Below are 25,079 nucleotides of genomic sequence, written 5' to 3'. Positions count from 1 at the left end.
TATCAATCTGAAGTTGACATATATTGAGTCAATGGTATATGTTTAGGGAAGGGCTTACTTAAAACTGTCTCCAAGCCTGACCAGGCGGTGGCGCAGTGGATAGAGCATCGGACTAGGATGCGGACAACCCAGGTTCGAGACCTCAAGGTTGCCAGCTTAAGCAAGGGCTCATCTGGTTTGAGCAAAGCTCACCAGCTTGGACCCAAGGTCTCTGGCTCAAGCAAGGGGTTACTTGGTCTACTGAAGGCCCATGGTCAAGGCACGTATGAGAAAGCAATCAATGAGCAACTAAGGTGTCGCAACAAAAATTGATGATTGATGCTTCTCATCTCTCTCCATTCCTATCTGTCTGTCCCTATCTATCCCTCTCTCTGACTCTCTCTCTGTCTTTGTAATAAAAAAAAAACAAAAAAAACCCAAACAAACAAACAAAAAAAACTGTCTCCAAAATACATTTAATTATTCTATCTAGGTTAGTGTGATCCAGGTCTTTGGTTTCCTTTCCTTTTCCTCATTGTCAAATTTCTTTCTTTCTTTTTTTTTTTTAATTAAGCGAGAGGCGGAGAAGCAGAGACAGACTCCCGCATGCACCCTGACTGGGATCCACCTGACAAGCCCCCTACCAGGGGTGGGGGTGATGCTCTGCCCTTCTGGGCCACTGCTCCATTGCTCGGCAACTGAGCTATTTTAGTGACTGAGGCAAGGCCATGGAGCCATCCTCAGTGCCTAGAGCCAACTTTGTTCAGTCAAGCATGGCTGCAGAGGGAAGGAGAGAGAGAGAAATATAGGGGGGGGGAGCAAACAGTCACTTCTCCTGTGCTCCCTGACTGGGAATCGAACCCGGACTTCCACACACCAGGCTGACACTCTACCACTAAGCAAACTGGCCAGGGCCTCAAATTTCTTTTTTTTTTTTAATTTTTATTTTATTTATTCATTTTAGAGAGGAGAGAGAGAGACAGAGAGAGAGACAGGGGGGAGGAGCTGGAAGCATCAACTCCCATATGTGCCTTGACCAGGCAAGCCCAGAGTTTCAAACCGGCGACCTCAGCATTTCCAGGTCAACGCTTTATCCACTGCACCACCACAGGTCAGGCCTAATTTCTTATAGTCAGCACCTTCACTGGGACAGAGGCACCAAACTTGGTGCATTATTTAACCATTAGAACTCCTAATATAGTCACTAATTCAGATAAGATGCCAATCCAAAATACAAGTTATCTTTACTCTACTATTAATGCCATTTGGGGACGAGATATTTAGAAGCAAGATCTTTGAATTAGTATCTTTTTTTCCTGCATTTCTCTTCATCTTGATTTTTTTATTTCTAGTCTATTTATTGTATTAAATTTGTCTTTTATTATAAGTCACCTCAATTTCTTTTTTTCCTCTTGAAAAAAAATTGGGTGTAAATAAATTTAACAAACAAAAGATATACTCAGATAAACATCCTCATCCTAGAGTTTGATAATAACCATCTCGGGAGATACTTATGTCCTTAGTTAAAAACAAAGTAGAAATGTACCAGTTAGCAGAAGATAAGAGATCAGGTAACTGTCATTCTACCCCCTGAGGATAAATGGCACAGACCATTGAACAGTGAACAAAAAGCAGACATCACAGCTCTGGTGGCACATAAGGATGATAGAACCCTGAGGACTCACTGCAGTTTTCCTCATCTGAGTGATCTCCGCAGTCATCATGCCCATCACATTTCCAGCGAAGAGGGATGCACTGGTGATTATTACAGCGGAACACCCCCACAGGTTTGCATGTCACCTCCTCTGCAAAGCACAGTCATTGCAAAGATTTCAGGAACCAATGGTCGAGAAATGCCAAAGTAGTGATGGCTTTCTTGGGAGGGCCTGAGAATTTGCTACCATATTCTCACAGCTCCCAGAGGAAGGAATGCCAGCAACACTCACTGTCAATAATCCTCTTCTGGCTAACCTGAACCTATCCTACTACTGGAAACCACATCCATTCTCTTTTGTAGAAACTGGTCAACAGTTAGTTGTTATCTGGCTTGTAATTTACAACAAAGGCCTGGAAAGGAAGAATATGTGATGCCAGCAAATAGAGTTCCCATCACATTGTCTTTAATTGATTAGATTCAGTTTTATTAACATAGCCATTCTCTTCCTTACTGCTCTGCAAGCTAATCCTAACATACACGCTCCTAGTCATTTTCAGTCATTTTGGTTTCAAATTGTAGTATATGCCTAATTTTGACAAATTCCATTAATTCCTTTGGCCTTTTGTCCATCAGTTATTTCCCTGTTGCCAGAGCGGCCACAGATGACCAACAGATGACATGGAAAGTCGGACACATTCAGAATATAAAATCTCCAAATAAGAAATACTGACTTTGAAATGTCATCTCTGAACTTTCTTCTTTCTTTCTTTCTTTCTTTCTTTCTTTCTTTCTTTCTTTCTTTCTTTCTTTCTTTCTTCCTTCCTTCCTTCCTTCCTTCCTTTCTTTCTTTCTTTCTTTCTTTCTTTCTTTCTTTTTTTTGGTAGATGCCAAATCTTTTCTCTAGTCTTATCAATTTCAATCATCTATAAGAGTAGACAAACAATTTAAACTTATCAAGTATAAATAAGAATTTTATATTTACAAAAATTTTTTAAGTTCTTAATATCTTAATAATGTCTTTCCCAATTATAGCATCCTTGAAGCTATAAATTAAGCATTGAAGAAGCTATAAATTAAACTCCCTCAATAACCTGTACAATGCTACAAAAATGTGACATGTTATTAGAAGAATCAATCGAAAGTCTTTTTTCAGGGATAAACAAAGGAAAGATGACATGAGACATCCACTCTCATCTCCTGGTCATGACACTGGACACTTATATTTTCTTGTCCCTCCACACTCCCCTGCAGCCCCTCCTACCACAGCCTTGCTCGTCACTGTTGTCCCTGCAGTCATCGGCGCCGTTGCACACAGCCCACTTTGGGATACAGCGGTAGTTTGTTTTACAGCTGAATTCCGTATGGTTGTCACAGCGATAGGCAGGGCCCACTGAAAAGAGAAGTAGAAAAGTCAGCACTGAAGTCTCAGTCGTGCTGGGAAGCGGCACGAAAGACACCTTCAACTGTCACATTTAAGAAGTACTGCTGACAAGTAACAATGACCACAGCACCAACTAAACTGACTCTGGCAACATGTCTGTTTTAGGTGTGATCTGTTCGCCAAGAACAGAAAGGAACTTTTCTCACTATCTTAGTACCAGTCAAATGTGTTGCAGTATAACTTTGTAGGAAGAAAAAGGACTGGGTTTAAAATTAAAACACCGAGGTTGAAGTGTCAGCTCTGCCACTAAATAAGAGATAACCAGCCTGACTGGTGGTGGCGCAGTGGATAGAACGCCGACCTGGGATGGGGATGCTGAGGTCTCAGGTTCAAAACCTCTAGGTTAGTGGTCGGCAAACTCATTAGTCAACAGAGCCAAATATCAACAGTACAATGATTGAAATTTCTTTTGAGAGCCAAATTTTTTAAACTTAAACTATATAGGTAGGAACATTCCTTATCCAGGTAGCACCCGCATGTGATATTTTGTGGAAGAGCCACACTCAAGGGGCCAAAGAACCGCAGGTGGCTCATGAGCTGCAGTTTGTCAACCAAGGCTCTAGGTCACCAGCTTGAGAGCGGGGTCACCAGCTTGAGTGTGGGATCATTTCAGTGGTCACAGACTTGAAGCTCAAAGTCAATGGCTTGTGCAAGGGGTCACTGGCTCAGCTAGAAATCTCCCCACTCTGTCAAGGCACTAAAAAGCAATCAATGAATAACTAAAATGACACAAATACGAGTGGATGCTTCTCTCCCTCTCTCTCTCTTTCTTCTTATCTGTCTGTCTCCTCTTTCACTTAAAAAAAAAAGATAACTATCCACTTAATGTGAACCGCAGTTTCCTCATCTGTAATATGGGAATCAGTAGCACTCACCTTCCTGACCTCCTATGTTTCTCAGGCTCATGAGAAAGTGCTAGTTATACAATACTTAAGTTCTTGTCATATTCTGGACAGACAGACATTCAGAGTATCGAGAGGAGAAACTACCCACTTCAGAAACAGGAGTCTGGCTCAACCTGCAGGCTATACAGCTAGCTACGTTCTGTGCTGCAGTGCCAGAGGTAGCAGACAGCGAAGAGGGGGCGACTCAGAGGGACAAAGCAGGGGCACCACATCTTCTCTCAACCCAGGCAGAGCTTCTCCTGCTTTGTGCTCCTGGTCAGGCCACGCCCCTCCCACGGGAACTTACTGCATTCCTGGATGGGCTCGTCCGAGTAGTCGCCACAGTCATTGTCCACATCACACTTCCAGGACTGAGGGATGCAGTGGCCATTGGCACACTTAAAATAGCCGGGCTGGCAGATCCTGCTGGCGCAGTGGGAACTGTCTTCATCTGAGTCATCCCCACAGTCATTGACCGAGTCACACTGCCAGGCTTCTGGGATGCAACGTTTGTTGGCACACTGCCACTCATTGGACTCACACTGGTGGTGCTCTACAAGTAAGAGCATCTGATTATCAGCTTAGATGGTGTCAGGAACAGAAGCTGCTAATTTATACTGATAGACCCTGGAGAGTTCAATCATGATTGCTTTTTAGAGGAATTATGTCCTAATATACTTATTACCAACCAGCACCACTACATGGGCAGTTATTCCATTGACTATAACAGTCTCCTAAATTCTTCAATATCTTTTTCTTGCATTCAGAATTAGGGAATAAGGCCTGAGTCACTGATGGCCTACTAACTTTACCTTCTCTTAACCCTGTTGCTCTAATGGACAATGTTTTTCAAACTTTGTGTTTAAAAAAACCCACAAATTTTGTGTTTGTTGCTGTTGTTGGTATATTGTTTTTTAGGTTGGAGGGTTTTGTTTTTTAAGGTTTTCTTTTTAAAAAATGGAAACATAAATAAACATTACAACTAAGAGTCCTTCATTAAGAGGGGGGTGGGAAACTCTCATTTCACCCTCAATGTTAACTCTCGGGGGGTTATTTTATGGTAAAGAGCCACCAATATAGTCAACTTACTGCCTACCTCAACCATTTGCCTTTTAGGGACCTTAAGAATTCCAAAAAACGCCCTGGCCAGTTGGTTCAGTGGTAGAGTGTCAGCCTGGCATGCAGGAGTCCCGGGTTCAATTCCCGGCCAGGGCACACAGGAGAAGCGCCCATCTGCCTCTCCACCCCTCCCCCTCTCCTTCCTCTCTCTCTCTTCCCCTCCCACAGACAAGGCTCCATTGGAGTAAAGTTGGCCCGGGTGCTGAGGATGGCTCTATGGCCTCTGCCTCAAGCGCTAGAATGGCTCTGATTGCAACAGAGCAACGCCCCAGATGGGCAGAACATTGCCCCCTGGTGGACATGCCGGGTGGATCCCAGTCAGGCACATGCAGGAGTCTGACTGCCTCCCCATTTCCAACTTCAGAAAAAAAAAAAAAAAGAATTCCAAAAAACTTTATAAAAATATATATAGGATGGAGTTTTCTCCTAGGACTTTGGACCAGTTTTTGGTTTATGACATTTGGAAAATGCCCACATAATCATGATTGTACACTATGAGCTATAGAAATTAGCAAAGAAGGCATAAAGCAATTCAACACACCACAAAGAATAAGGTCTTCGTCAGACCCATCAGGGCAATCTTGGTGAGTGTCACACAGGAAGTATGGGCTGGTGCAGTTGCCGTCCTTGCACTGGAACTGTCCCAGCCGGCAGTAGCGCTGCGGGCAGAGGGGGGGTTCATCAGAGCCATCCAAGCAGTCGTTCTGCCCATCACACTTCCACCAGATAGGAATACACCTGCACGAAGGAAATATACCACTTCTTTCAGCAAAGCACCGGGAGAGGGTGAACAGAGGGGCAGGCAATGGTGATCTGGAGAGAAGAGGCAAAACTGAATTCCAAGTAATGTCATGCAGCAGTTTTCCCATGGCCTGAAAAGAGGATCAGTTACACCTCGGGAACTATGCTGGATCTTCAGAGAAACCGTAACTAGATGAGATAGAACAGGTTTGTTAAGACTCAGATCCATGCTGGAAAAAATGCTTTGAGCATGATGATTAAATTCCTGCCACACAAACAGTGCGGTGTGTGTTTGGACCTGCGGTTCTGGTGGCAGGGATTGCCTGGGTTCCCTATCTGTGTGATATATAAGACATTTAGATATTGATTGGGAAGCTGGAGGATGCTAACATTTGTTGAGAGCCTATGTCATGATAAGTGTATGTTAGATTCTTAATCTAAAATATTTTAGTTAATTATCAAAATAATCTGCCATTGAATCTTAGATGCTGTGATTTGCATTAACACCTGTCTTCACCCTACTCTCTGGCTCAGTCCCCCTAGACATCAATGGCCTGTGGCCATTGTTAGGAAAATAATCTGTGGTCATGATTTCACAGCAAGCATAAATGATCAAAAATGGGTTTGCATGTGTAACCCTGGATCCTCTGGCATAGTTAACTAAGAAGCTAGGTCAATATACATGAGGGAAAGACAGGCAAATTCTACCACTATTGAGGGCTATTTTTCAATGTACACATATATACAGAGGTGAGAAAGAGTAGTTTTACAGTTGTTTATATGAAAAATACAATAATTAATAAGTAATAATATAAGAATAAACTGTGTTTTGTATACTCATAACTATAAACTTACTTTTGCCCACCCCTGTATATGCTGGCCCTGACATTTAGGACAATTTATTAGACATTAAAATTAAAAACAAAAAAACAACAACAATAACAAAAAATACAAGGCCCTGGCCAGTTGGCTCAGCTGTAGAGCATTGGTCTGGTGTGTGGATGTCCTGGGTTCAATTCCCAGTCAGGGCACATAGAAGAAGTGACCACCTGCTTCTCCACTCCACCCTCTCTTCTCCTCCCACAGCCATGGCTCAAATAAGCAAGTTGGCCCCACGATCTGAGGATGGCTCCATTGCTTTGCCTCAGGCACTAAAATAGATTGGTTGCTAAGCAACAGAGCATTGGCCCCATATGGGCAGAAAACATCAGCCCTAGATGGGAGTTGCCAGGTAGTCACAAGCAGGAGTCTGTCTCTCCACCTTCCTGCTTTTCACTTGATGATAAAAAAATTAAAAATTAAATTAAAATTAAAAAAATCCAACAACCATAATTTGCTTCCTCTCTACAGATATAAAAACTTGCATACATAAGCATAACCATTTGGTTAATAAGTTCCTTCCATTCATGAAAAAAATTATCTAAGATTGGAGACTGTGAGTCTTGGTACATTCCAAATAAACCACATTAATTAGCCAAAATCTTGATTCATTTGAAAACTCCCATCCTCTGGAGACTTAAAGATTAATGTGTATCCAAGGGATAGAGAGACAGTGGGGGGAGGGGAAGAGAGAGCCTCACTTTTCATTGTTAGCACAAAGGAATTGGGTGCTGGAGCACATAGGCAAGCAATGGGTACTATCAACCAGCTGGATGGTCTTGAAATCATCTGGACACTCGCAGGTGAATCCTTTTCCTCCTGCTTCGATGAGACAGAGGTGAGAACAGCCACCATTGTTGGTACCACAGGGATTATTCACTAGTGAAAGAAGAAAGAAAATATATGTTCATTCAATTAAATATTAAACACAGATGAACTGATTACCTACTTCTTCAAACTTATCACCTCTTTGTAAGAAAAATCACTCATTTTCATGCTTTTTCTAGAAGTTCATAAGTAGGACAGATGAAAGAGCTGGATAAGCAAGCTTGTGCTTTGAGAAAACTGATTTTTATGATCCCAGAGTGAGACAATACCACTCATGTTTCAGGCTAGAAAAGATGTATTTCTCAAAGTTCTTGGAGAGTTGATGGGAAACAGCTTACATTCATGTGTCCAGAACTTAAGTGAAAGTTTTCATTTTTCATAGAGTCTAGATTCTCTCCTTCTAAGGATTTTGGCAACAGAAGTATGGCCAAAAGTGAGATGGGTGGATAAACTGCACAGTGTCTTTACTAATTTTCTGGGCTGTTATTTGGAAGTGAAGATTAATTTGAAATTCTGCTAAAATAATAATGGATATGAACTTCCAGAAAAAAAAATACAGAGTATCATTATTTTGCCAATTTCAATTTTCCTTATTTCCAACTTTATCATGAGTTTTAGCAAGACAGCACAACAAAGCAGGCCCATAAAATTCATTGTACCCCCAAAGTATACTCCAGACATTTGCTAGACTATCTCTAAATCTTAAAATGGCTTTAATTGAAAGGGGAAGATAAGTTCACGAAAAAATAAACAAAACAAATTCCCTAGCTTATGATACACTAAAATGTGCTGCTCTCAACTTTTTAGCTTCTAGAAGAACATGTATATTCAATACATGATACAATGGCATGTACAAATAGACATTTAATAAATGATGTTTTATAATTACAATTTTCTTTTAAATGTTCTATTAAATCAACCATTTCAATAGCTTGATCTTGGTATTAATGATTGTTATAACTACATCCATGTAATTATAATACATCTCTTAGGTATTAGAATTTATTGTAGTTATATAGGAAATGTCCTTATTTTTGAAAAGTGCTTTCTTAAGTATTTAAGGCTGAAATGTCATGATAGTTCTAATTCACTTTAAAATACCTCAATACTACAACCAAAATAAAACAAATTATGGTAATGGAACAACTGTCAATTCTTACCAGAATCAAAAACCCAGATTGATTTTTAAGAATAGAGCCAATGTTAAGAAAAAGAGTTCTAAGCTGCCTTTCTAGGAGGGGAATAAAATTTAAAGATATTTCCATACTCTCAACTTCCAACATAAGTTTTGTAGAAAACATTAACAAGTCACACCATTCCCTTTATAAATCAGGAGGTATATGATTAAAGAAACAAAAATATCATGTCCAGGAACCTAAAGCAACTGCATCAAACTCCCGGGTCACTTACTTACCAATCGGCTGCCTGTATGGATGATACACATGGATGTCATATGGCTTATGTGTTGTGTTCACCAAAGTCATCCTCTCTGACCCATCATATTTATTTCCCTTTTCAACTGTCCTTGTGTTCCAATCTGTCCAATAAATAGTGTCTTCAAAAATGGTGATAGCAAAAGGGTGAGACAGTGTCCCATCATACACTGTGTGGCGATGGTGGCCCTCCAAATCAGAGTACCTGGGGTAAAAGAAAGAAAGAATCACTCAATAAAGATAATTTCCCTCTTCTAATGCCTCTATGAATAGAGGAATTGACATTTATTAATAAAATTCTACCTTCTAGAGGTAACTGAAGTTGAGATTCTCCCTAAAACTTCCCATCTTTAATTTAAAAAAAAGATAAATTTAAAGACACTTTGACTGAACTAAAGATGAGAAAGCTGCCTGACCTGTAGTGGCACAGTGGATAAAGCCTCAACCTGAAAGATGTGGAAGTTGGCCCTGGCCATTTGGTTCAGTGGATAGAGCGTTGGTCTGGCACGCAAATATCCGGGTTCGATCCCCATTCAAGGCACAAAGGAAAAGCAACCATCTGCTTCTCTTCTCCACCCTCTCCCCCATCTCTCTCTCCCTCTCCTGCAGCCAGTGGCTCAAACTGGTTGAAGGATTGGTTCGAGTGTCAGCCCCAGGTGCTGAGGATAGCTCCGTTGATTCAAGCATCGGCCACCGACAGGGGTTGGCAAGTGGACCTCGGTTGGGGTACATGAAGAAGTCTGTCTCTCTATCTCCCTTCCTCTCACTTAAAAAAATGTAAAAGTTGAAAAAGCGATGCCTTAAAAAATAGGAATAGTCAGAGGAGTTTAAATAATCACAAATTCCTAACTGCAGCTGCTTGACTGCAGATGCAGCTGGTTCAGCTGCTGTAGGTTTAAAACCTCATACATTGATGTTCTCCATTAAGCTAAGGTGACCAATCGTCCTCCTTTAGGGAGGACAGTCCTTCTTTTGTAAGTTCCATCCTCTCTTGAAAAGTGTCCTCCTACATGTCCTTTTTGATATTGGAAAACTAATCTGTAAATGTCTGTATTTGATCGATGCAGAGTCAATCCATTGCATGTTATGTGATGTATTTGTATCTAAATGAGTACTTTTTCCTTTCAATTATTATTAAAAATTAATAGGCATGTAAGCATAATTACAATATAAAATATTATCAATGTTTTTATTATGCATTTATCATACTACAGTGTATTATTGTTGCAATGAATAAAATGTTTCTCTTATTTATGATATTGTTTTCTTCAATTTATTTTTGTCCTCCTTTTCATTATTAAAGAGTTGGTCACCTTAATTAAGCATCCTTTTGATATCCTGGGATGAACACCATTCTTGTTTCCTAAGTCAACGGAAGAAATCAGAGGATAGCAATACAGAGCTGGAATTCTACCTTCCCGTGAACACTGCAGGGAAGAAGCTGTGCTAGGAGATAGCTAGATTCTCAGTAGAACCCTAGTGGTATATTCCAACTGAAATAAACTAAAGGCCTAGGGTTGACTCTGCATACATTTGGCAGCACAGTTATTATCAATCGTGCCCTGGGCACTATTAAAGAATACTTTTCCAGATGAATCAGCCTGCGGAGAAGGTTCTCTAATTTCAAGATGTCATGGAGCATCCATGGCCAAATAGCTAGGTCCTCTTAATTCTGTCTCATTGATTTCTGTGAGTCTGTCAAAAATAATACATTTTGAGACTCAGAGACATGGACAAGAATGTGATGGTAACAGGGGGTGGGGTGGGGTGAGGGTGGAGAGGGGGTGAGGGAGGAGAGAGAGGGGGTGGGGGAGGGGAGGGGTACAAAGAAAACCAGATAGAAGGTGACGAAAAACAATTTGACTTTGGTCGAGGGGTATGCAACATAATCAAATGTCAAAAATAATCTGGAGATGTTTTCTCTGAACATATGTACCCTTATTTATCAATGTCACTGCATTAAAATTAATAAATATAAGATAAAAAATAATAATAACATTTTAAGTATTTTTAAATTTTGGAGCAGACCCTAAAACTCCAACAGGAGGTAAAATGAGCTAGCAACTAAGAAATAGATAATGTAAACCATGTGATGTTAGAAATACTTTCCAAAATATCATAATTGATGGTAACTTATAGAAAACTTGAAGACCTTCTGGGCTTCTGTTGATCAGACTGCAGATAAATGACCAGAACTTAGTCACTACCTGTTTCTTTTTAAAAAATCATAGACCAGAAAGTAGTGCTGCATGATCTTTATATGAAGATCTCAGACACCTTTATGAGTATTTTTTGTCAACTGTATAATCACAGGCACAGCTAGAAGGATATGTTGGCATATCTCAATATATAAAAGAAATGGATTAGATGTTCTACAGAAATGTATTTACTTACATAGTTCATGAAATGTATTTCTAAACACAAGCATTGCTACCCTTTCAAGAGCTAATCAAGTCAGCATGGCTACATGAATATTAAAGGCACATTCATTCCCAGATCACAGTACCTAATTATGATTTGACTTTTAGACAGTAACCTATTGCCTGAATTTTAAAATCCAGCTACACAAATTTTATCAAAAAACAAACAGAACATTAAGTAGTTAGAAAATTCCTTTTGCCTCCAACACTCCTTAAAAATACTATCTATGGCCTGACCAGTCAGTGGCACAGATGATAGAGCATCAGACTGGGATGCAAAGGACCCAGGTTCGAAACCCAAAGGTTGCCAGCTTGAGCGTGGGCTCGTCTGGTTTGAGCAAGGCTCACCAGCTTGGACCCAAGATCACTGGCTTGAGCAAGGGGTCACTCGGTCTGCTGTAGCCCTCTGGTCAAGGCACATATGAGAAAGCAATCAATGAACAACTAAGATGTTGCAATGAGGAATTGATGCTCCTCATCTCTTTCCCTTCCTGTCTATCTGTCCCTATCTGTCCCTCTCTCTGTCTCTGTCTCACAAAAACATATATACTATCTATGTATACGCTATCAATTTCAGTTTTAAATGTACCAAGCTTTCAAGACCAAGAATAATCTACAAGTCCTGAAAGATAACATAAATTCAACAGGAAAGTTACTGAAGCTTCTTTGAATAGCTTGATGCTTCTATTAATTCAAAACAGGATTTTATGGAAAGTTAAACTCTATGATGTTTCTTCAAAAAGAGAATACACATATCATGGGAAGGGCTAAAGATGTCACCATTGTATATTATATTGAAATGGTATAAATTTAAATAAGTTAGAAATAAATTCTCCTTAATATGACCAAATTTGAATTCTACCTGAGAGTGAGTTTGTATCTGCTATGATACATTTTGCAAGGAGAATGCTAAAGATTGTCTGAATATAAAGCCAAAAAAGTATTGCCAAAGCATCACATGTCAAAACCTTTCTACCTTCAATTTTCCAAGTCTCTTCTCTACTGACCCTAAACATATTTTAAAAAGTAAAATTATTAAGATAATCTGAAAGGACTGAGCTCAAAACAGGCTTTAGAGAGTAGCAGGGGCTGGTGGCATAGCCTTTCAAAAATCCAGTGTCCCCTACTTTCTAAGCCAGGTGTGACAACTGGGAGAGAATTGTAGGGAAACATAAACATCTCAGTTCAATAAAAGAGTTCTGGGATTGATTAACTATGTCTGCCATGAGTTTGGAGAGAGCAGATATTCCTTTTCTTTCAGTGGCATGCTCCCACAGAACATAGGATTAGAGAACTTCAAAAATTTCTACACCGATTTTGACAGCAAAAGAAATTTAACAGGATGACAGACTTTTTAAAAGTCTTTAAAATAACTCCATTGAGTTCATGACAATTCCATGCTTTTGAATGCAACAAGCTAGATGTCTGGGTACATATTCATAAATGCTTACCCAGAAGACATTTCCATAGTCCAAGTAGGAACATAATTAACAATGCCCCAAAATAAACATGTACTGGTTGATTAAGTACATTATTTGTTTACAATAAGTATTTTTCATTGAGCATTATCATATATAACAGCGGTTCTCAACCTGTGGGTCGCGACCTCAGCAACCATACAATACATTTTTAAATAAAATATATATTTTCCAATGGCTTTAGGCGACCCCTGTATTTTGGTCATTTGACCCCCGCCAGGGTTGCGACCCACAGGTTGAGAACCACTGATAACTTACATTTTAAAAAGTTATCCTTTTACTGGCATGATTTGAAGGTATTATTTTTATTATTTTTTTTTTTTTTGTATTTTTTCTGAAGCTGGAAACGGGGAGAGACAGTCAGACAGACTCCTGCATGCACCCAACCGGGATCCACCCGGCACGCCCACCAGGGGTGATGCTCTGCCCACCAGGGGGCAATGCTCTGCCCCTCCGGGGCGTCGCTCTGCGGTGACCAGAGCCACTCTAGCACTTGGGGCAGAGGCCAATGAGCCATCCCCAGCGCCTGGGCCATCTTTGCTCCAGTGGAGCCTTGGCTGAGGGAGGGGAAGAGAGAGACAGAGAGGAAGGAATGGGGGGGGGGGTGGAGAAGCAAATGGGCGCTTCTCCTATGTGCCCTGGTCGGGAATCGAACCCGGGTCCGCCGCACGCCATGTCGACGCTCTACCGCTGAGCCAACCAGCCAGGGCCTTGAAGGTATTATTGTTTTGAATAAATGTTAATAGCCTCTACCACTACATAAAACACATCAATGTACTTATCGATAAATGTACCAAAGTGTTTTTAGGAAAAATCTTTTCAACACTTTTGTTCTTTTTATTTTTTCACATACTAAAATTTATTAATCATGTATTTGGGAGGGAAGGGCAAAATAAAGGGATAAGGAAATTAAGATAGGTTGAGCACTAAGTTGACCACTAAGTTGAGAGATTACTAGCTCATTTTTATAGATGAAAGAGAAAAAAAAAGTGAAAGTACCACACCAAAACCCTGACCTATATGCTTTGAAGTTCACTCTCTTTCTATTGAATTATACCACAGAGCTCAGTGAATTGCCTATAGTCAATATTAGATAGACGTGACCTCAGAGTAACTTCCAATTCATGGGCCAGTTAGAAAATTCTTGGCAACACCAGCCTGGTATTTGGAATAAACAGTTATCCAGTTTGCTTGGTTCTTTTCTGTATACGTACTCAATGTAACCCAGGTGAGCATCGACCCAGTAGAGTAGATCATTGGTATAATCAATGGTGATGCCATTGGGCCATTCTATCTTGGTAGAGATAATCACAGATTTATTGTTTCCATCCATGCCCACTCTCCCAATGTATGCTCTGTGAGCCCAGTCTGCCCAGTAGACATATCTGTTGGAGCAAGCACAAAGAGTCAGTTCCTGAAACCAAAAGAAGTCAGTAACAAAAGACATAGTTCTTCCCCAATTAGATAAATAAAATTGACATTCTAAAGAGCCTCTCAGAAAGGAAAGTGAATGGATAGAAGATAATCTAAAAAGGGATGCTATACAGAAAAGGCTCAAGAATGAACATGATTAACTGGAAATTTCAGCGGACTTGGCAGGCAAAGTCCCATAAAGATAGGTTACTTTTTTTTTTACCATAATTTTTTTGCATGCTGACAAAATATGTGACTTGAAGAGTGAAATGATGAAATCATGGCAATGAAAACAGAATAGCTCATGAATATCATTTGAATAATCCATGCTTCAACCCATTATACTAAGCCATTTACCAGGTAGAATAAGCAGAAGACAAATCTCAGCAAGATATTGGCCTTGAGATAACTACATGAACAGCCTTTCAGGTAACAGAGGCAGAATAAGGGCAGAAAAGAAGAGCCCAAGATTACAGGGAGACAATACCCATATTGAGGGTGAAGAGCAATTCCTCTGGGATTATCAAAACAGAAGGTGTTGTTGGCATCCAAACAGTGTTCAACCAGCTTGCGGCGGTATCGACCATCAAGGTCAGAGACAGAGAGGCAATTCAGGTGGGCATCTGTCCAATAAAGCTTTCTAAAATGGAGAGCCAGAGTTATTAATACAGGCATTTTGTTTGTGAAAGAGTTCATATTTTAATCACCCAACTTCTTATCTCTGCTACCTTGGAATCACACATATACAACTGTCAGAAAGCACTCTTCCCCAGGCAAGCAAGGGCAAGGGGAAAAGTTGACCTTTGCAATTGGGTAATGGAAGTTGCAAGAATTTGTGCTACAATTCCCACTTTAAGATGACATCACATATGGAATTCTGGGACCACACCTACACAAGGATTTTGGCTTTACTTTCTTCATATTTAGTTCTGTTTCTGCAAATCATTAATTTCTATGCTTTTTGACACCTAGTAGGGCTATAAAATACTCACATTCACACAGTCAGTATTTTATTCCTTATTCAGCAAGCACTTATTGAGTAGCTATATGGCAGGCCAGCTACTCTGCAGATAGAACTAAGGAGCAAATTCTTCACTCCCCACCCTCCTATTTTAGGATCTTTACCCTTAAGATGGTCAAATAGAGAAGAAGCAGGAGAGTTCTCTGTAGGCCCGGACTCCCTGTGGCAATATAAGCAATATATGTGCCTGCAGCTTCATGTCTGTTAACAACAAAGCCAACTACTGTATGCTGCCAAGTAGCTGACAAATTCAATACTCAAGAGAGATGTTAAGAAGTGTGGTTGATTTGAAAAAGTTTAATTAAAATACTCCTTGCCTACCTTAAAAACTTTCAGTTTCTAGAAGGACTATCTTAAAACAAAAGTTTCAGGTTAGCTTTTCTCTATTTCATTATAAAGACAGCCCAGGCTGAGAATGACTAGTAGTAAGCAAGCCTGTGAACTCAGGAAAGCAGAGGGTTCTCAACGTGTAGTGCCTGGCAGGGCACCTGACAACGCAATTTCAAATGACTGAAATTACCAGTGAATGCATGAATCACTCCTCACATCTCCAGTTAACTGAATGGCCAGGATTAACAGAGCTCTTTTCTCCTTTGTGATGCCCCTCCCACAAAAATGATGGCATACATTCTTAAAATCATTCCATTTTAGGTTCTGTAGTATCCCATTTGATACTAGGTACACGACAGAAATAAATAATTAAATAAAAACATGTAAAAGCATGAAATGTATCCACATACTAACCAAAGTTGAAAAGGGTCAATTCCCTGTTAAGATGAAAACATGTGTTAAATGCTTTTTAAATTTTTTTTAACTTTTAAAAAGCTCTTCAATGTGTTTTCTTACCTGGCAACCCAGTCTACAGCCAGACTTTCTGCAGCTGGTAGTTTGTGCTTCAAGATGGTCTCTCTATTTGTCTTATTCAGAAACATTCTCTCAATGACTCTTTTCTCTATATCAATCCAGTATAATCTCTTTTCTACTCGGTCAAAATCCAATGCCACGGCATTTCCCAGTCCTTGTAAAATGAGGGAGTAAAAGGAGCCATCTGTAGTTAAATTTCTCAAATAGTAACGGTTGCTAAAAATGAGGTAGGGTTCGATGTTACTGTTCTGCCGGCAGCTCCTCCCATCTGCTTCTCGGATGTAGCCCGGGGAGCACTTACAGATGTAAGAGCCCATTAAGTTCTCACACTTCTGGCTACAGACAAAGGGTGTCTCCTTGCATTCATCAATATCACTACAAGTCTTCTTGTCAGACATGAGCTTGTAACCAGGACGACAAGAACAATAGTAACTGGTAAAGGTGTCTGTGCAGTTCTGGTCGCAGCCACTGAGTGAAGGGTCATTGCACTCGTTAATGCCTATAGGTAAAAGAAAGTTATCAGAGAACCCAGAATGTCAATGTGGACCCACCACATAATGATGCAAAGTCAACATTTCCACTGTAAAGAACCAATTCTTAACAAATAATGGTAACAGTAGACAGACAATAAGGGATTTCTCAAGGCCATAGATTATTCAAAAGTCACTGTTGTTTTCAACTTTCTTCCCAACTTAATCCTTCACCAGTGGTTTTCACAACGAACAAACTTAAGTTTGACTTCAACTCCTATACCTCCACCTTCTTTTAACCAATAATTTTGAAAATAAAATAACAGGAGAAAGGAGAAGGACAAATAGAAGAAAAAAGACTGGCCACTGGTGTGCCGGTAAAACAGGCCTCCAGGAGAAAAATACCCTAACATATAGCACAGCGGTTCTCAACCTGTGGGTTGCAACCCCGGCGGGGGTCACCTAAAGCCATCAGAAAATACATATTTATTATACAATACATTTTTAAATAAAATATGTATTTCTGATGGCTTTAGGCGATCCGTGTTTTGGTCGTTCGACCCCCGCTGGGGTTGCGACCTACAGGTTGAGAACCGCTGATATAGCATCTTCTATTTCAGCACTGTGACTGCTCACACCATAGCCAATCTAAGGCTACCAGTGTGACATTATTAAACACGTACCTGGGAAGAGATGCACATACTTGGCTCTTACATGATGGGTGTACCTTTGGTTGGTCTTGTGACATGTGGTCAAACTCATGTAAGAACTATTTACACAGGGAGGAGAACATACTCTTATTCATTTTACATTTTATAAATTCTAAAGTGTTTTACTTGTGGGGGTTGGGGAGAAGGGGAGGTTAAAACTCTGAGAATAAAAATGAAGAATAAGCTAAGGTATCCTAGCAGGGACAGTTCAGGCAACTGTCATTCCAAGGGTTCAAAGAGAATCAGTGTCGTTCTCCTTGTTTAACAGTGTTCTTAGGAACTGATGGTCTGACTTTGCTCATCTTCTGTTCTCTCTAATCAGCAACCTAACTGACAAAGAAGTCCAGAAATATTTGTGCACTGACTTTATATATCAATTAAACTTTGTCTTTGATAAAGCTTTGATAGGCAAGATATAATAATTTTCTACTTAGAGGACAGACTAGGAAGTCCTGTTAAGTCATAAAAGGTTGAGAATCTATAGTCAGTCTCCCTGTTTTCTTTTTTCCACATCTTCTGTTATACTCACCACATCCTTTCTCATCACTGTTGTCTAAGCAGTCATCTAGGTGGTTGCACACTTTCACCATTTCGATGCAGTTCCCGTTATCACACTTGAACTGATGAGGGGGACACGTGGTTTCTGGGACATGGCACAAGTGCTCCAGCTCATCAGAATCATCTCCACAGTCGTTTTCCCCATCACAGACGTAGCCTTTATAAATGCAGAACCCATTCTGACAGGTAAACTGATTCTCATTGCAGGTGGGATATGAGCAGTCCCTCTCATCACTGTAGTCACCACAGTCATTGTGCCGGTCACACCTGTGTTATGAGACCCAGTACAACTCTTGAAGAGGTTGAAAATTCTCAACTATCTTCTCTACCTTAATGCCAGATTGACCATTTCAATAACAAGATCACCAATGACATTAGCATCTCTTTCCCCAGATTCTTCATCCACCCCAATCTTTAGCAATAGAAAATTGTGCAACATAATCAACAGTTCAAATGCTATAGAAAGGTTTACGTGAAACCTATGGACTTTTATTAATCAATGACATCCCATTAAATTTAATTTTCTAAATAAAATGTTTTAAAAAATAAAGTAAAAACATATATAAGAAATTATCTTTGTGACCTTTGGATATGCAAAGATTTTTTTTATCAATATTAAAAACACTACCAATAAAAAAATATTTATTAATTTTAAAAAAAGAATATAATATTTAGCATTCCACACAACTACTCCAGGTGTCTAGAGCTATTTAAAACCATTGCATTTATTTTCTCCAGTTGATAAATTAATTAAATACAACTTTTATATAATTTGGTGTTCACCAGATCCATTCATCAGATAATGAGACAGCATTTGAGCACAAGAAATATGTTAGAATCACCCATACCCAAGTATATGCTCCTAGGGTCAGTGTTATGTATTATAAATGATAAGATTATTAGATCTATCCTCTAAGAACACAAATCATCCAACTGAAATAATGTTTGCAATAGCAATCCTGTTACTTCCATCTTTCATTGTAATATTCCTGCCACTACCATGAGATGTGAGTGACAATAACTATTAGAAGGAAGAGAAACTAGTAAATTAGCATGGACTGCTGTTAAAGGAAAAAGGCATTTCATAGTTCTAGAAGCTATTTGGGGACCTAACATTCCTAGGCATCATGAGGACAATGTAGTTTCCTACAGTTCTGTGAGCCAAGAGATTCTTTCTTCTTTACATTATCCCAAGATGTCATGAAAAGTCAAAATAACTGAAGAGATCCTGCTAACAGTAACAAAACTCATAAGTATTCAATTATAAAGAAATCTTTTTTTAAATTTAGAAATTAAATTTAATGGGGAGACATTAATCAATAACACTGTATAGGTTTCATTTGAACATCTTTATAGCATTTGAACTGTTGATTGTGTTGTGTGTCCATCACTCAAAGTCAAATCATTTTCCATAACCATATATTTGTCCCTCTTTACTCCCCTACCCCTGGTAACCACCACTTTTATCTGTATCCATGAGTCACAGTTTTATATCCCATCTGTGTAGGGTATATATTTGTCCCACTAGTATAAAGAAATCTTGAATAAGAATGCACAAAATTAATGTTTGACAATTTGTAAAACAATTTATTATATTGCCTGGCCTGTGGTGGCACAGTGGAGAGAGCATTGACTTAGAACGTTGTGGTTGCCAGTTTGAAACCCTGGGCTTGCCCTGTCAAGGCACATAAGCAAGCAATGAGCAACCAGGAGCTGATATTTCTCAGTCTCCCACCCTTTCCTTCTGTAAAATCAATAAATAAAAATCTTAAAAACAGTTCTTTGAAAAGAATTTATTACAAGGGGCATAGAAGTTGGAGGCATCAAAGTTAACTGTGGTCAATTTTACAACTCATCTATAGTGAGGTCTTCTAATCAGCACTCTCATCCACAGACCTTGGGTATTGTCAATGTGGTTTATATCAAAATGTGTGCATGTTACTGTAAAGAAAGCTGCAATCAATGCCAGTTAGCTCAGCCCACTTGGTCTCCTGGGAGCTATTTAACTCATTTCTAAATGATTTAAGATACCACTGCTTTCTTTGCTCTCATTGAGATGCAACACAAGAGGGAAAAATAAGTCACTTAGGGAAGCAAATCACCAGTTTTTCAGACACAATTGCAGATCAGTATTCCAGCGAGCTGCTCACAACTCAGTCTTTTCCAGACTGTTCAGCAGCATCAATAATGAGCCAAGAGAAAAAAGTCAATAGGAAATATGATCCCTTGACCACTGTGCCAAATGGGGAGATGCACATTCTGCCAAGCAAGCAAGAAGGTACAAATTCACAGCATGCTTAGTGGAGGCTACTGGCACTCTAGGTGAATGGAATTTGGAGTTCTCTTAGACCTATGGTTCAGATTTCCAGACAAACAGTACTTTTTCTCTTCTGCCATAGCCCTTGTCAATAGCAATTCAGAAAGCTCGGGGTGGGAGGAGGGGAGAAGGAAGGAAGAAAAGATAAATCAGTAAAAGTCTGATTATCTTGCTACTTGCTCTTGCTCTTGCTACTTGCTCAGGTAAGTCAGTGGCTAGGTCACAGTAATAATGAAGGCAGAGCTCAGAAAGCTCAGAAAAGAAATGAAATAACCTAGATCAAAGTTAAGACCTTATATAATTTTATTCCCTAGATCCCATGCCTAGCTTTTCAGAATCTATCCGAGACAGATATTTACTGGATTCAGAAGAACCAAATATCGGTACAATGTAAGTCTTGAGCAAGTAGGAAGAAAATACAAAGATTAATTCACTTCCTCATACAAAGACTAAAAAATCTACAGATCACATCCATATCAGTTAAATAGAGACAAAGCACATATAAATAAATGCAAGTTCACTAAAGAAAGGAGACAGCTTTCTTTCTTGAATGTCTCCAGGTTGTCAATACTCAAACTGCCACCTCTCAGTAATGTCTGTGTTGGCTTCATGGGGGAATGATTCATCCCACAAGACCACATTTTCTAGACAATATTTACCTATTTCTTTAGTCACTACCAATTTTCATCATAATGTCAAGTCCCTGCTCTTTCCACACTCTTCACAGAAGAGAACTTAACTCTCTCTGGAGTGCTAAGGACCCCTCGTGAGCATACAGTTCTGCACCTGCTGTATGCCAGCCATGCCTCCCAGCCCGTTGCGGGCTGCTTGCCCCTAAGCAAATGGCCCAGAAGCTCTGCTGCTCTGATCCTATGCCAGCTTCATAAATCTTTTCTGTCTCCTCTCCCAAAAGGCGGCAAGCTCACAGTTCTTGTTCTTTCCATATGCTTGCATGTCCTTGGCACGTGCAGTATCTCTTCCTAGCTCAGGCTCCATGTGTCCAAATGCCTGATACATATTTTCAGCTCAGGAAGTCCTACAACATCAAACCCATCTTCTGCCTTGAGCCTGCTTCTGTTAATGCTCTTACTGTTCTCCTGTCCATCAGGAATGAAACGTACCCATCATTTTTCTTCTCTGTGTCCCTCTATATCTAAAATGTTGCTAAGTGGGGATAATGAGAGATTGGGGCACTAAAAAAATTGACATTTTGGAAAGAAATTATAAGAAATCAAACACCAGATTGTGCACTTGAATCGGTTTGACTGACACCATGTTAGAAGTTTAAATTTTGTTTCCAGCATTGAAAAATCAGAATATTTCATATGAAAACCCAGATTTCCAACTTCTCTCAAAAAAAAAAAAAAAAAAAAAAGAGCAGACAAGGAGTGGCTCTCCTGTCCCTCCTACGCAATGCTGAGTGCAGCGCATGCGCATGCAGTGCACCTCACCTCCTCCTACCCGATGCTGAGTGCAGCGCACCTCACCTCCTCCTACCCGATGCTGAGTGCAGCGCATGCGCATGCAGTGCACCTCACCTCCTCCTACCCGATGCTGAGTGCAGCGCATGCGCATGCAGTGCACCTCACCTCCTCCTACCCGATGCTGAGTGCAGCGCATGCGCATGCAGTGCACCTCACCTGCCTCTCTGTGGTGTCTCACTGATTCTGTGCCTAAGTGCGAAGCTCCACTTATCATCACACTTGCCCTGTTATTTCTCTCATAGCAGAGAGAAGAAGGTAAAGCATTTATTATTCCCATACCTCTATTCCAAATGGAAAACCAAACGGGTCTCCTACTTTCTTATATCAAGCCCACTTCATCTCTTTGGCCTTCTGTGCAAGGTCACACATCATGTCTTTTATGAGCCGTGAGCACTTTCACTTTCATGAGTTCATTCCATCATAAAAAATACTTAAAATTATGCTTAATAATAACACTGATATAAAAGCAGATATGTATATTAATATTATATAATAGTTTAACTTAAAATTCTTCTTCTCTTCCTTCTGATTTTAAAAGAAATCTAAACATTTTCAAAGACTACTATAAAGAGCATGGGCCACAGGCACTGATGTCACCATGCCTGATGGATAAGTCAGCTCTAGCCCCGTGGATATTTGAGCTTTACTGAAAAGTTTTATTAATGCCCAGTTCACCTGTAGGAGTCCGGGACACACTGTCCATTACTACAGGTGAAATCGTTTGCAGAGCAAGATCCCCGGGTGCAGTTCTGGCGCTCATCATAGCCATCAGTGCAGTCCGCATCGCCATCACAGACCCAAGACAGGGGAATGCACCTCCTGGATGGAGGCACATTATTTACACAGAGAAACTCAGAACTTGAGCATTTGTGACTCTCTGAAACAAAACACACAAGAATCAGAATCCACAGGAGAGCTCATTCTAGCAGTCACATTCTCTCTGAACCTTATTTCCCTTGCTTTTATGTCACTTAACAGTCTATGTCAGGGGTAGTCAACCTTTTTATCCCTACCGCCCACTTCTGTATCTCTGTTAGTAGTAAAATTTTCTAACTGCCCACCGGTTCCACAGTAATGGTGATTTATAAAGTAGGGAAATAACTTTACTTTATAAAATGTATAAAGCAGAGTTATAGCAAGTTAAAGCATATAATAATAATTACTTACCAAGTACTTTATGTCTGATTTTCACTGTTTGGCAGAATAAATCTTTATAAAACAACTTACTATAGTTAAATCTATCTTTTTATTTATACTTTGGTTGCTCCACTACCACCCACCACGAAAGCTGGAACGCCCACTAGTGGGCAGTAAGGACCAGGTTGACTACCACTGTTCTAGGGGATGAAAGGAAATGAAGAGAAAACAGGTAAACAAACCACATTGCTAAGGTAATAATGGATCACAATAAAACTACAGTACCTCAACATTTTTATTTTAATTGTTTTGGACCTTGGTTTTTTTTTCCAGAAGAAATAAACATAATAAAAACCTCACTTAGTTTTCTATAAAATTAAGATCATATTTTTCCCTTAGGGCTTCAGCAAAATACTCCCATTTTGTTCACTGGATACCAAAAAATGCCTTACATTTGGTAACATGTTTTAATTTACCAAGTATAACCACACAAATACAATGTAAGATAGGTACTTTTATGAGAATTCTACAGATGAGAAAATTGAAACTCAAAATGATTAACTGCATTGTTCAGTCATAGAACTTTCTAAAAAGCATGGGCTTCAAACCTAGGTCTTTTTTCTCTCCAAATTTAGTGTCTTTTAAACTATATTATAGTTACCATCCCAAGTAGAAACTGGGGATATAGGAGGAACATAGATCAGCAAGAGTTATCAGAAACCATGGCACTGTTGCACAAGGATGAGATACAGTTACACAAGTAGTAATGCTTCAGAATAAAAGAAGAGGTATTTTATTTCATCTCATTGTAGGTGAATAGGAGACAAATGGAAGGGGGTCTTGGGAACGGAGGTGGGAGAAAAGTATATGTTTCAATACATGTTTGTAAGGCTGCTAGGAACCACAAAAGTCGCTGACATACAAGGTTACAATCAAATGCAAACATCAGGCCCTGGCTGGGTGGCTTGGTGGATAAAGTGTCAACCCAGTGCACCCTGATGGGTTTGACCCCCAGTTAGGGCATGTATGAGAAGCAATCAATGAGTACACAACTAAATGGAACAACTAAGTGAAACAACAAGTTAATGTTTCTCTCTGCCTCTCTTCCTCCTCTCCCTTTATCCTTCTCCTCAGTGTGAAAAGTTTTGTAAAAAAGCAATCATCAGGGGGCCATTGTTTTTCTTTTCCTACCATGGAAAGACTTTTCTGGGACACCTTAGCTAAGGGTGCTCTGTTGGTAATGCAAAATGCTGTTCCACAGTCTGTTCAATTACCCTTCTCTAAATAACAGCTTTAAGGTAACAGATGAAACTAGCAGCATAATTAATTGCTACACAGTTAGAGCTGCTATTCATAGTAAGCATGGCCAATTGAGTTTTCTTTATCTACTCTAGAAATATAGGACACTATTTCCCTCAGCCAAATGAAAGAGTAAGAAAATAAAATTTTAAATCATTTTTCATCATTTAAAAGCATTTAAGTACATGATAGCTAACAATGCCAGAGAGGAAAAATAAAGATAACTTTCTCAGTGCACATGCAATTAAACAGGAATCTGCCTGACAATCATACTCTCGAGAGACAGAAAAATAAAACTAGTGAGTTTCCCTGGAATGTGAATTAATGCAGAGGAATCAGCTGGTTTCACTTACCACAGTGGTGTCTTTCATCCTCATCGCTCATGTCCCCGCAGTCATTATCACCATCACAGATCCATTCTACTTGGATGCACCTCCCACTGTCACACTTGAACTCATCACTTAAACACGTTGACTCATGGTACACTGAAAACAAAAATAAAAAGCACTCTTGGTGAAAAGAACGATTTGTAGTCCAGAAATTCTGAGAAAAGCCTGCCATATAGCATGGGCTGTCTACAAAGAACACTGATACAAATTCTTTTTTTTTTTTTTTTTTTCATTTTTTTTCTGAAGCTGGAAACAGGGAGAGACAGTCAAACAGACTCCCGCATGCGCCCGACCGGGATCCACCCGGCACGCCCACCAGGGGCGACGCTCTGCCCACCAGGGGGCGATGCTCTGCCCATCCTGGGCGTCGCCATATTGCGACCAGAGCCACTCTAGCGCCTGAGGCAGAGGCCACAGAGCCATCCCCAGCGCCCGGGCCATCTTTGCTCCAATGGAGCCTTGGCTGCGGGAGGGGAAGAGAGAGACAGAGAGGAAAGCGCAGCGGAGGGGTGGAGAAGCAAATGGGCGCTTCTCCTGTGTGCCCTGGCCGGGAATCGA

At 40.0% G+C, this 25,079-nt stretch overlaps 1 protein-coding gene across 1 annotated transcript in view; it reads right to left on the bottom strand.

Moving 5' to 3' along the window:
- Nucleotides 1-25,079, bottom strand: part of LRP2 (LDL receptor related protein 2) — a 255,526-nt gene that overhangs the window by 43,633 nt on the left and 186,814 nt on the right. The window contains exons 47-58 of the mRNA XM_066279296.1: nt 24,486-24,617; nt 22,372-22,573; nt 17,867-18,162; nt 16,140-16,656; nt 14,760-14,912; nt 14,074-14,244; nt 8,943-9,166; nt 7,402-7,579; nt 5,622-5,818; nt 4,269-4,514; nt 2,898-3,026; nt 1,665-1,784 (exon numbers count right to left, since the gene is read on the bottom strand). Coding sequence (XP_066135393.1) covers nt 1,665-1,784; nt 2,898-3,026; nt 4,269-4,514; nt 5,622-5,818; nt 7,402-7,579; nt 8,943-9,166; nt 14,074-14,244; nt 14,760-14,912; nt 16,140-16,656; nt 17,867-18,162; nt 22,372-22,573; nt 24,486-24,617 — 2,565 coding nt within the window. The remainder of the gene's footprint in view (nt 1-1,664; nt 1,785-2,897; nt 3,027-4,268; nt 4,515-5,621; nt 5,819-7,401; nt 7,580-8,942; nt 9,167-14,073; nt 14,245-14,759; nt 14,913-16,139; nt 16,657-17,866; nt 18,163-22,371; nt 22,574-24,485; nt 24,618-25,079) is intronic.

Source organism: Saccopteryx bilineata, chromosome 5 (assembly GCF_036850765.1).
Source record: "Saccopteryx bilineata isolate mSacBil1 chromosome 5, mSacBil1_pri_phased_curated, whole genome shotgun sequence".
In the NCBI taxonomy this organism is placed as follows: Eukaryota; Metazoa; Chordata; class Mammalia; order Chiroptera; family Emballonuridae; genus Saccopteryx; species Saccopteryx bilineata.
The sequence above is the reverse complement of the archived record's forward strand: the minus strand, read 5'-3'. Positions and strand labels throughout refer to the sequence as shown.